The 12,711-nt window shown below is 38.8% G+C and overlaps 1 protein-coding gene across 1 annotated transcript; it reads right to left on the bottom strand.

Moving 5' to 3' along the window:
- Positions 1–890: 890 nt before the first annotated feature.
- On the bottom strand, positions 891–5,250 carry rgs18 (regulator of G protein signaling 18). The gene is made up of 5 exons (XM_046052875.1): positions 4,996–5,250; positions 4,395–4,499; positions 4,129–4,190; positions 3,403–3,569; positions 891–2,616 (listed from the first exon to the last, which is right to left on the bottom strand). The coding sequence occupies exons 1-5, from the start codon at positions 5,115–5,117 to the stop codon at positions 2,362–2,364; spliced, it is 711 nt and encodes a 236-aa protein (XP_045908831.1). The 5' UTR covers positions 5,118–5,250; the 3' UTR covers positions 891–2,361.
- Between the last annotated feature and the right edge of the window lie 7,461 nt (positions 5,251–12,711).

Here is a 12,711-nt window from a genome sequence, read left to right on the forward strand (position 1 = left end):
TTAAAAAGAAACCCATTTATTTGAGAAAATCTCCCTAAAACTTCACTATTAGACACCTTACAATAAATCTTTTTGATTTAAACTCCTCTTATTCTGGCGTTCATCTAGTTTTATAAGCCTCATATCTCCAGGCAAACTGCTTTTTTACTCTTTGTTTCCCTTCAGAGGTTCTACAATACATCTTTAACTTGTGGATGCTTTCAGAGGCTTTTAGCGCAGACTGAGTCACAAATTTAAATACCAATGGGAAAAAACAAGAAATCTGCCAGCCAATTCTTAGTGGCCAACTAATCTTAAGCTATGAATTTGGCAGGCCGGCTGAGCTCTTACCTTTGTTAACACATCATTACACTTTCCCTCTCTTCTCCGACTATTTGTGTGAGAAGACAGCAGGAACTGCTGTATATGCATGCCGTTGCCGTCTAGATGCATGCATAATTAATGTAAACTGTGAGGTATTCCATGCAGGTTTTTGTAAAATGACAGTAACTTGGGGTAAGATGGACATTATCCCTCTGGGGATAATAGAAACCCTGACATCTGTAAATGAACTAATCCAGCTCTTATATAGAGTTACATGTATGTACTGATATCTATTTTTTATGCCATAGTGTTTGGGACAAACTCAGTGGGATCCATTTGGAATTAATATGAATTTGTCTTTTACTCAGAAGCATAGCTTGTGCATACATATACAGTAACATGAATAATTCTGTGTTTGAGTGGTGGGAGTTGATAAGGTCTATTAATTTTTCAGTGATTTAGAATAGAGAGCTACACACAATCACAATTTTCCCCACTAGTGTAATATGCACACATTATGGTTCCATTTGTCACATTTAGACGTGGTCATTCAAACTAATTAATGACACTAAAGGCCATATTAAAACTTCTTTTATAAGAAAGTGTTTATTTGAGTTACTCCACGTATTATAGTATATACATTTTACAACAGCAAGGCAACACATGTGATCATAGTAATACATAAGTTATATTAGATGGTAGCAAATTGAAAAACAGCAATCATAATTAGTATTCAAATAAGATATTTGCATCTGTGTGTGTAATTGGGATGCATTTTATTAACAGAAATGAGAGCTATATCCCTCATTAAAAGATTTCAGTGCTTTGCAGTCACAGTGGCTACAGGCTTTCGCTGTAAGTTAGTCTGGATGGGGTTGGACAGAGGCAGGGATAAAATCCTGAATCCATTTTAATGAGATACGGTCAAATTAGCTTGTACGCCATATCAACTGTATTAATGTTGTATAAGGTGCTATTGTTGGATTGGAAGACAAAGCACTTGAAGCATAATGTGTCTGAAGTCAGGAGAGTGGCCTCAGTGTGGCTGTCTGCATGGCTGGCTGAATACTGTCAGTAGCATTAAGGCACTTCAGCTGAGATTCTGTCCCCAACCAACCCATTGTCATTCAAGTTTCGCAAGATTTGAGAAAATATAAAAACACCAATTAAGGTTCAAACCCACAAGCAGTGCAGTGCCTCTTGTTCCAAAAGTCCTGCAGAATACTCTGGTTTTATACCATGGCCACAGAGATTACTCAGTTCCGATTGGCCAGAGGGTGTCCATTATTTTCAGATAACCACATGCCTCTGACATAGTGGCCTCTATTTCAAAACTTCTTCTTCTTATAGCTGAAAGGCTAATGGTGACAGCAGTTATCCAGGTGTCTAGTATAAAGGAATTGTTCAACATCTTGAGCAATACGCTGATTAACTTTCTTGCCCAGAAGATGAAGAAGATGAGAAGATTGATACCACTCACATGTTTGCATGGTAGATGCAAAGCTATCGCTAGCTAAACTTAACATAAAGATGTGAAACAAGGGAAAACAGCTAGCTGAACTTCCACGAGTTCCTTGTCACTGTGAGAGACCAGTGAAGACTCCAGGACGTTACTGCTCCAAGAAATAGTCCGGAACATATCTCTTGTAACGTGTCATTTTTTCTCTTCATCTATTGCACAGATTTAACTAAAAAGACATAACATGTTAATTAGTGATCTTTAGAGGTGCTGGTACGTAGGTTGTGTTACCACTGTACAGATCCAGGCTAGTCACTTCCCTCTGTTTCCAGTCTTTATGCTAAAATAATCTAACCAGCTGTTGGCTGCATATTTACCATAGACACTCTCGGCACAAAAGCGTATTTCCTAAAATGTCGTAATATTCCTTTCAATTGTTATTGCTGGCAAGTTGCCATGGAGTGACCCCTGTGGTTATAAAAAATGACAATGCAGAAGCAAACCTGTGGATAATAAGCCTCCGCACCACACCTTACATTACAACAATTGTGCTGCAATTCATGGATTATTAGTATGCTCTTACACCTGCAATGTTACAACTACCAGGCCGAAGGTTCAGTTGTGGCTTCGCCTCTGTCATTGAATACACAGGAACGTGACCTTCTGCGAAACATGGTGGACCCCGGGCCTTTCCTCCTGGTGAGACGCAGATAAATGTCAGAGTGGAGGAACCTGGGGTAGGAGTCCTTTTTCATCAGGCTGTAGACTTTCATCTGGGCTGCTTCAAAACAGCTCTTTGTGGGCTGTGCTATACTCTTCTGGATGGCCATCTTGGTGTTGTAATCAATGTTGACCTGAGTGAAAGGAAATTAGGACATAATGAAAAACCATGCAGAACAACAGTTATTATTTAAATCTATACCAAAGAAAAGCCATATATAATGGTGCACACTTTTTGCATTCATTTACATTTGGATCTCTCAACAAATCACACAAGCTGGTTTATGTTTTTGTATTACTGCAGTGTGCAGAGAAAAACTAATCTTTTATATTTACACATACATTCATCTTAGACTGAAAGTGTGTGGGTGACGTTCTACTCAGCTCTGCAGAAGAATGTCAAAACCTCAAACCAAACACCAAACTCTTAACGGTCAGGTCTGCTACAAGCCCTGAAAGGATATCGCGTGGTGGTCACATCATCTTTGCAAAGGGAATGGAAACCTTTAAAAGCAACTGTCTCCCACAGAAATAAGCTGACCTGCTTTGCAGTGGGGCATGCACTAGATGCATGACCTCAGCGAGCTGCTGCTCCTAACTATTGTTCACAAAGGTCAACCTGCTGCAGGCTCATGACTATGCAGTGCTTTAGAATTCGCCCACTGTTATTTTTATTACGACTTAAATATTTTAAACCTCCAACAGCCCTCAGTGACAAATAAGTAAAAGAAAGTGCTAAACCTCACGAGTTGCTTGACCACCTCCACTTATTTTGCAGCATTACACCCATGCAGTTTATGATAACTAAACACGTATGCATGTTCAACTTACTTTGTTCATATGTGTTGTGTGTGAAGCACATTGAGGTTAAATTGTATGAAATGTGCTACATATAAATAAATTCACTTGTCTTGACATACCTCTTTTGGGGCTTCCGATTCAATAAAAACTGTATATATACATCTGGCTTTGGACAGCAGCTTTGTCTCTGAATCAATGGTCTTGTATTCTTCACATGCCAACCAGAACTCAATGTTTTCCTCACTGAACTCTGTCCTGAGGAACTGCGAGAAGGTTTCCACCCCATCTGATGTGGCGAAACAGAGACAAACTATTAGTTATTAGAGTGAGACTTTACAAAAGCAGACAACTGTTCCAAACCAAATCAGTATTTTCTGAGCTTGTTGGGCAAATGAAGCTCACATTTAATTGCAGCAGGATGTGTTAAGGAGGTAGAGACTTTATATAATTTCCTCACCAAATAGTCACTAAAACATTTAAATTATATAGAAACCTTTAATAGCTTAAATATTTGTTGACAATATTATTATCTTCATTATATAGCAATGACTATATTAACCATTCCCAAATGAAGAAATATGGTGGTTTACAGTTTTTCACTGTGACACTAAAGGGCAGCTTATGTGATTATGAGGAAGTTGCACGCTTTCTGTATTACTATCTGCACTAACAAACGTTAAAAGATGTAGTGAAACTCTCGCTGCTCTCTCCATTAACTATTTATTGCCTCTAGCACTCCTTAACAGTTCAAATTCAAATGGAGCAAATTGTTTGACAGTAGAAGAAATAGTTTTGGACAGCAATTCAAAACAACTTTTTGGAGAAGTTTTGGGCATTAATCTGACCTGAGTGCTTTAGCAGTTCTTCAAAGGAGTCGCTCCATTGCAAAGCTGCCTCTGGTGAGATGCTGCAAAGAAATCAGAGATGCGGTCAGCTCTTCCCTAATGATGCAGCAAAAAATGTTTTGGATTGGATCATGAGACATCTAGATGCCATGTTTCTATATGTGTGCAATGAGTCATGGAGGGTGCTGGAAACAGAAGGTTAATAATGAACAATACTTGTCAAAAACAACATCGCCTGTATATGAAATTAATGGATTTTGCCTCACTTGCTGGGTGTCGTATTTGTCTTTTTATGGGGACTGACGTTTTCATGAGAACCTGATTTGGTGAGAAAAAGGCTTAGTCGGCTCTTCCTCTCCTTGTCTTTCTGTCTGCAAACGAAGGAGAAAACATATTAAGTTCCACAAACTGTCTCTATGTGCAACTGTGCCATTGTTCAGCAAATCAGCAACTTATCAGAGAATTACTCCTTACAGACACATTTCTGAAGTGACTTATACGGCACACTATTGCAATCGCAATACCAGTCACATATGCACACATTTTTTAACAAAAAGACAGCAGAGAATCATCATGGAGGACAAAAAGTCTAATAGCTTTACGTAGCTTCAGCTGTAGTAGCTTTCAATTACACTCAGACAAGGTACTATAAAGAAACATCACATCTTTAATGTAATGGCGTCATGTTGCTCTTGAGTAAAAATACTTTTCTACAGAAAGGAACTGTTGCATAATTTCTTTTCTACTTTTTTTCTTGTAAAATTGGCACTACTCAGATTTACTCTAAAGTCCACTAAAGTACAATATGAAATTACTCATTCCCAAATCAAGTAAACATATGAAAATAGCTGCGGTTCACACACCAACCTGCTAGTATCGTCCTTCATTTTTGGTGCCTGCAAGTCTTCTGGACCAAGCATTTTGAAATATGCTTCCTCCTTTGGGGCCATGTAGTTGAATTGAGGAAATAGAAAAAGAAGCGTCTCCATGCTGTTCTGTCTGTATCTGGCGTGCGAAGCGGCAGGCCACAAATAGCTCTCTGAACATTGTTTAACCCATCACTCGATGAACCACCTCATCTTTTATAAACCCTGCTCGCATTTCATTTCCCATACCTTTTGCTCTGCTTCCTGTAATGGTGCAACCACTTACTGCTAACAGCTCCATCAGTGATACAGAAATCCCCGTGGGTTCAACATCCTGTCAACTGTTTACTAAGAAATTTAAAAAGGACAGCTGGCTACACTCATTCATGCACATGTTTTTTTTGTTTGTTTGTTTGTTTGTTTGTTTTTGCTTGAGGTAATATCTTGTCTTGATTTTTGGGACACTTTTTAGCTTGTTCTGACACATTGTACTGAAGCTATTATGACCTAATAAACCAGGTAACATACAAACAACTGGTGTCAGAATTTTGATAGATTCTGTGGTCTTTATACACTCATTGCTGCAGTGGGATCATATCGTTGACCTTGTTGTGTGGCTTGTATCAAGCTTGTTGATGAAAGTCTTTTTTGAATGTGAGATTGTGGGCATTATAAGAGAGATCGGGCTTATTCTGTGATTCCACTTGCACCACCAGCAAGGCCAGACACTGCAGAGATGGAAAGAATGAAATGTAATGAATAATAAAATGGGCTTAGCTCTTTCCAGAACATCAGAGCCTTAATGGAGAAAGACAAACTCGCTGTGGCACAGTGGAAAGCAGCAGGGAATGGGTGTGTTCTGGGGCAGAAGAAGACAAATGTGATGTCTCTGTTAGAGACCAAAACTATAAACTTTAAAGATACCAGTCGAAAACCTTTAGATGTTTCTTTAGTTCTCACAACAAAAAAACTAATTGCAAGAAAAAGCAGAAAGTGACTATAAGGAACGGGTCACAGTACACAATCACCTGTTCCTTAAAGTCCAAAAAAACTCAACAATGTGTTTTTCTCATTGTTGCGTCACTTGGATGTTTGACCTGCACTGTGCAGAATGATGTAGTTATGATACTACAAAGCTGTTTTCCCTAAATTTAAATCTGAGTTTTAAGTCATGTACGTATTGGTGTGATTTGCTGGTTTGGAAGACGGTCCTGGTCCAGTATATGCAACTTACACAAATGTGATGTGGAAACTTGAAGTCTGCAGTCCAAAGACACTGATTATCAAGATCATGAAACTGTAAATAATACTTTTTAGTTTCAATGCGTTTTACATGTTAAGCTTTGCATTTGGAGAAACTGTAGACCCAAACAAACATATAGGGCTAAAGACCACATCAGATGGGCTAAACATAGTCACATGGATTTGTCATGGATATGGAAAGAATTAAGTTTTTAGCTGTCACATACTCACAGCACAGGCACCGGCCTCACATATGGTTAGTATTTCTAGCAACATCAGACAGTAAGGCGGTCAAAGTCACGCATATACAGCAAGGTGAAAATTCACTTTACTTTTCATACACCAATGTAACTTCAGGCTAAGTCAAAGCCTTTCTCTATCCTCACATTAAAAACAACACCCATTGATTAAAAGAGACTATACTGAAAATGCATGTATGCAGCCACAGCCCAGTGGGCCGATAAACGGAAGCTGCAGTATCCCTTCCCTTCAGGTAAACAGGAGGGCTGCTGAATCACTGAAACCAAATTAAATAGGAGTCATTTAGCTTCGCTGTATGTATTTGCCTCTTGTCAACATACGAAATGAGAGGACCAACAGAATCAATACACACACAGAGCCAAGAAGGTTCTCCCGCCAGCTGGGCACAAAAGATTAGGATTGTGTTATTTGATCATTTTGAAACAATATTCCCATTTACAGCTTTAATGATGTAACTGTTTTAGCACCAGGTCTTTGTGGTTGGTTCTCAAATCAGTGAGATTATACATTGCTAGCAAAGCCTGCCATGGAAGAAGTTTGTCTAAAAGCAATTTAATTCAGGGACAAAGACTTTGTCTGAAATGTTACTGAGCGAAGCCATACATAGTGTCTGCACACTAATATGAAATCACGTGATCTCTAGTTGATGTGTGGTTAACTTCACATGGGGCATTGCATGAATGTCCTCATTTTATATCTGTGTTGTGGCATCACTAAATAGAACTCTACATATGTGGATAATGCTAATATGCAAATATAGCTTTATGTGCTTTGCTGTTGTTTGGTGAAAGGGGAAGTGAAGAAGTTGAAACTGCAAACTGCTGACGTGGGTGAAAGGGGAAGGCGGGGTGTTGTTACTTCCTGTCTGAACATCTGTTCACGTAAGACTACTCTGCCTGTCTGCACATTCAGACAAGACAGACAAAAAACAATTAAATTGAAAACGTATGAGAGTGTTACAGACTGCATGGAACCAGTAAGACAACACACAGACACACACAGACAACCCCCCCCCCCAAACCCCTCCACACACACACACACACGCAGAAAACCACAAACAAACAACAAATATATAATGTACATAATTTGCAAGTTCCATTTGTGTTCCTGCAGTCAAATGCCACGTGAACAATGTGCTTCAGTGGGATTGCTTTCATCTAAAAATGGGACACTGCAAGTGTGATGAAGAGAAAGACATTTGGGTGCTCAGCGGAGAGGCTGGGCATCGATAAGGCCTTGATCTTTCCCGAGAGGGTACATTATGTCAAACCAGGACGGACGACTAAAGAACTTCTTTTCATCATCGGCCATATTAAACATTCTATTTAATGACATCAGCTTAGAATTATTATAAGCTTCTATCCCATTTTTGATATCACAATTGTGTCATTCATTCATTAAATGATAAAAAAAAGAAAGAATAAGTTTTATCTGAGAAAATGTACATCAGCTGGAAAATTTATCATTCACCCATGCGCACCTATGGATTGCACCACGACTATGGGCAGAAGTGCAGTGATTGGACCGAACAGGCAGGGTGTGTTTAGCACCTGTAACTTAAATTAAAAATGGTAATTATGTTTAGGCATAAGGATCAATCTGATCTAGGAGCTGTAATTGTTTGGTGCGGTTAAAGTCAGGATGAGAGGGACACTATTATGGTAGATGAGTATTTTTGTGCAGAAGAGCAGAGTTCATGTCCTGGGCCATCACAGAACTAAATTGAGTGTCAATCAACCACAATCGTCTCCTATCCTTAACCACACCTTGACATATTTTTTTGCCATAACCAAAATCTTTCTGCAACCTTAACCATCCCTTGGTTGCCATGTGCAGATATTGTAAAAAGGGAGATTTAAAAAAATCTTGGCATTGAATTAAACAAGAGTTGCAGAATTATCCATTGACAAAGGTAATATAGCTGGGGACTGAGAAGGAAGCAAAGCCTGTGAGCTGGTTCAGGCAGTAAATCAACCTTTATTTGCAATTCTCTACCACTCCCACCTAATATGTATTTTAATATTAATTACCTGCTCTCATTGAACTCAGCTTACAGAGAGGAGTATCATGGTTGTTGCCCCGTGCATTTTGCCCACCACTGCAGCAAACCATGTTTAATACCCAGTTGTGGTGCTTTTCAGCTTTGGGCTTAGAGTTGTGCAGATGGTGTTGCTGCACTAATGACTCCTGCTGGGTGGTTGGGTTGTTTGTGCAGTGAATGTAAAACAAAAAGCAGCATATTATATGTAAAGTGATGGGCATTACTGGGCATGGACACACAAGCGGTCCATATGAGGCGTGGGATTTCTTCACATGGACCCCCACTTGGAGCTCTCCTTGGCTCCATTAGCCACCCAAATGTGCAGACTGTTATGGAGCTACTCTATGTTGGAGTCAGTGGACAAATGGGACCAACGTAGACATGTTGGCTAAGTATTGTAACTTGATCTATATAATAATTACAATCAGAAAATAGTAACTTATGGAAAGGTTCAGTATTGTTTTCCATTACTGAAAATATGATCTCTATTAAAGTTTATTTTTCTACTTTCATCTATCATTTCATATCAATAATTTGTAGTAAGGGTTGACTCTCTGTTAACTCTGTTAACAGTTGAAATTAATATACAGTGAGCTGTCTTGAAGGATTCAGTCTGCTCAAGTACACTGTACGTGTAAAATGTTTCACGCTTTTTCAAGTTTTCACAGGTTTGGCTGGTTCACAGCTTTGCGTTCAGCCGTGGGATCTCCCTCATTAGACTTTACAAGAAGGCTAAGAGCTTGCAGGAAATGAGTTTCACATTTAGCTGATGTGTCTGAGAAGTAGTCAGCAGAGACTATACACAGCAACATGGCGCCTAATCGGTGACATAATTTCCCTGTCACTGAGTCACACAGGTGCTCCCTCCACAGATGAAAGACCTGCTGCATTTCAGTGCAAATTGTCAGCTCACCGCATGAAGTGAAAGGGGAATGTACAGGAAAGCACAAAAATGTTTGCTCTGGTTTAATGTGAATTGGCTGTGTTATGGGAAATGACTCATCAACATGTGTTCAGAATATGTTAATATAAGCAACAACATCAGATTTAGGAACTTACGCTATAGTATTTCTCTCAAATATTATTAAAAAATACGAGGTGGGATTTACGTGATCAGCTTATTATTTCATGATAGTGTCAGATAAGCTAGTAGCTTCCTGTAATTTACTGTAATGTCAATTATTGTAAGTGGGAAATATTGAATAGTTAACCTCATTGAACCTCATAAATTGATTAAAATGAAACAATATGAGAAGTTTAGATGAATATTTATTTGACTTCTGACACCAGCAATGAGAGGTCAAGTAGACAGGGCTCTATTTTAAGACGTCACTAGCCATAAATGTTGAGAAACATGGTCTTATGCGATTAAAAAAAATAAATAAAATGTCTTTAGGTTTTGGAGTGTTGGTCAGACAAAACAAACATCATGTTTCTGACATTTTATAGCCCAAAAGATTATTTGATTAACCAAGGAAATAATTGTCTGATTAACTAATAATGAACATAATGAACCAAATTAATTGCATTTGAATGTGTCAGTGGTCATCTATTTCTAATTAACAATGTTGCTCACTGACCAACATTTATACGGCCCAGCAGGTGTTTGTTTACATGTGAGCCTTGCATAAGATTCTTTGACAGGCAAAACAAACTCACTGCTGCCATCTGATGACGTGTTGAGGCATCATGATACAACCAAAAGCTAAACATCATCAAAACACATGTAAGTTGGACGTTCTTTTGAGTAATCCAATTTTCATGGGTTTGAGTTGCAACTGTGGAACACTGGAAGACTGAATGGAGACTCTTAACAGGATGATGCATTTCTGTGTTAACAGCTACACATGCAACATGTACTGTCTATACTTGTTCCCTGAGACAGGAGCTTAGTTAGACTGGACTTTTCTGCCTGCAGTTGCAAAATGCTAACTCTGTCCTGAAAACCATACTTTTGCCGCAACGGTGTTTCAAATCAAAATGGACCAAATTGAACAAATTGGCTCTGCTACAGAATCTTACTTCCATTTCAAATGAGACTCAAATGCAAGTCAGATTCCACCACTCTGCCTCCCCATGAATATTGCATCTGTTTTTGCTTACAGTTTCACATTTTTCAAGACATTTGTGCGTTAATGTGATTTAAAATTTCGGTTCTTATCCAATTCATTCTTATTTGTATTCCTTAAAATATTCTGTAGCATTTCATTCTGAAGACTTTAAATGTGTTCCTGCGGCACAGAAGAATATCTGCTGGGATTGAGCTGACTTGAGGGGACTGTTCCAAGATGAGTCCTGCGATGTGATGTTTTTTGGGGTGCTTTTTGCAATGCACTGTTCCTTTGTGCGGACACACTGAGTGATGTGGTTGTAAAGAGGCCTGGACAGAGTTCTTTATCATAGATCTATGAGACTTTCAGAGTCTCTCCAGTAATCAGGTCCACATGCCAATAGTGATGGATTCTACTCTGCAGCTACCCTGCCCTAGACAACACACACATACAAATCAGAATTTACATGCCCAAGTCTTTCTTGATCAATAAACATTTAGACCTGAGGAGAGACTGCATCTGCAAGACTGTCTTCATAATCAGATTAAACCTTTCTATTGATATATGAGAAGACGCATGCAATGAGATGTCCCCCTGAGTAGATTTTTCTGTCAATGCACATAAATTTAAACAATATATTTTCTCTTCTAAGCATGTATTGTTTTTTATTTTTGTCCAGAGTCAGGATAGACTGCTTTCACTGTCCGACACCAAGCAAATGCAGGTAGAGACACAGCCGCTACAGCTGCCAAAATTAGAAGGATGCTAATGACATTGCTGTAAAATACAGAGATCATTTTAATCAATTAGGTGAAAGCATTTGAGTCGCTGAGAGGGAAGCAACAAATGGCCGTGCTCCTCAGGTTGGATGAGGGGGAAGTCATCCTATTTCAGCCGTGACAGATGTTGGAGCATGCCTGGATGCTGCTGGACTGTTAAAACTTTGCAGGCAGATGCTTGATATTTCACATTCAACCTCAGTGCGCCTCCAAAGCAAGAAATGTAATACACGTTTGACTGCCAGACTATGAGAGTACAGACTCATGCTGTGACACAGATTGGAGTTCGAATGTGAAGAGCTCTTCTGCAGGACCAGCAGTCTGTGCAATTCTCTGCTGTCCTATTTTATACCCAAGTATTTGTTCTTTATATAAAGTGAACATATTCATATCCCGCCACTCTTCCTAGAATAATAATCACCAAGGTCAACGGATTACAGCCAGAAATGGACATCATGACTATTTTCCTGCATTTTTCTGTCATTATTATTTTAGGTATGAATACTAATGTGTGTCAATTTAGACTGCCCAAATAGAAAAACTTTCGCTTTTTTTTAATGAATACTAATCCCTCACATACTCAAAATTCTTCTGGTTCAACACTGAATATGTTGTTGCTATCTCACCCATGCAGCAAGGGGAAAAGTAGATAGTGTATCATTTCTAAAAGCAGGGAGATTTTTTGATTTACTTACTTGCCTCTGCAGGGAGGTCAGAGGTCAGAGTCAGCTACAGGCCAGTAGTCTCGAGCTGGTGGGGATTCAGTGTCACTCTCAAGGACATGTGTGTTTCTTGCCGAGTCCTCCGGTATTAAGGTCAGTAACCCTGCTCAGTGTTCCACCATGCTACCCTAAAGTCACCTCTAGAGTACTCCTTCTATATATACAGCAATGAGTAAAAAAATCCAAGCAATAGTTTGCAGTACTCATTGTTCTGTCATTGATTTGAATAGAATTTATAATTTAAATAAAAAGAATATGTTCAGCACATTTCCACAGCAGTGTTCTATCTGTTGTAAATCAATATACAGTAAGTCCTAACTATAATAATAATAATAATAATACATTTTATTTGTGGGCGCCTTTCATAGCACTCAAAGACACCTTACAGATTACAACAGTTAGAATACATTTAAGGAGGCAATACAAAAAATCTAAACAAGACACAATGTAAAGATTAAGATAAAATAGAGTAGAGAAAACTTTTTAAAAAAAGAAATAAAAGAAAGCAGTTCATCTTGAAGCCGGTGGAAGGTGGAGTTATGTGGGGTAGGCCTTTCGAAATAAGTGGGTTTTGAGCGAAGTTTTAAAGGAGGATAGGGACTCAGTCGTACGGATGGATAG

Source organism: Micropterus dolomieu, linkage group LG06, assembly GCF_021292245.1.
Source record: "Micropterus dolomieu isolate WLL.071019.BEF.003 ecotype Adirondacks linkage group LG06, ASM2129224v1, whole genome shotgun sequence".
In the NCBI taxonomy this organism is placed as follows: domain Eukaryota; kingdom Metazoa; phylum Chordata; class Actinopteri; order Centrarchiformes; family Centrarchidae; genus Micropterus; species Micropterus dolomieu.

Excerpts from the sequence above, each read along its gene's own strand:
- rgs18 (XM_046052875.1), bottom strand. The coding sequence starts at position 5,117 with ATGGAGACGCTTCTTTTTCTATTTCCTCAATTCAACTACATGGCCCCA. Across the intron at positions 4,500-4,995 it reads ATGAAGGACGATACTAGCAG|ACAGAAAGACAAGGAGAGGA; the intron begins GTTGGTGTGTGA and ends CTTCGTTTGCAG. Across the intron at positions 4,191-4,394 it reads ACAAATACGACACCCAGCAA|CATCTCACCAGAGGCAGCTT; the intron begins GTGAGGCAAAAT and ends ATTTCTTTGCAG.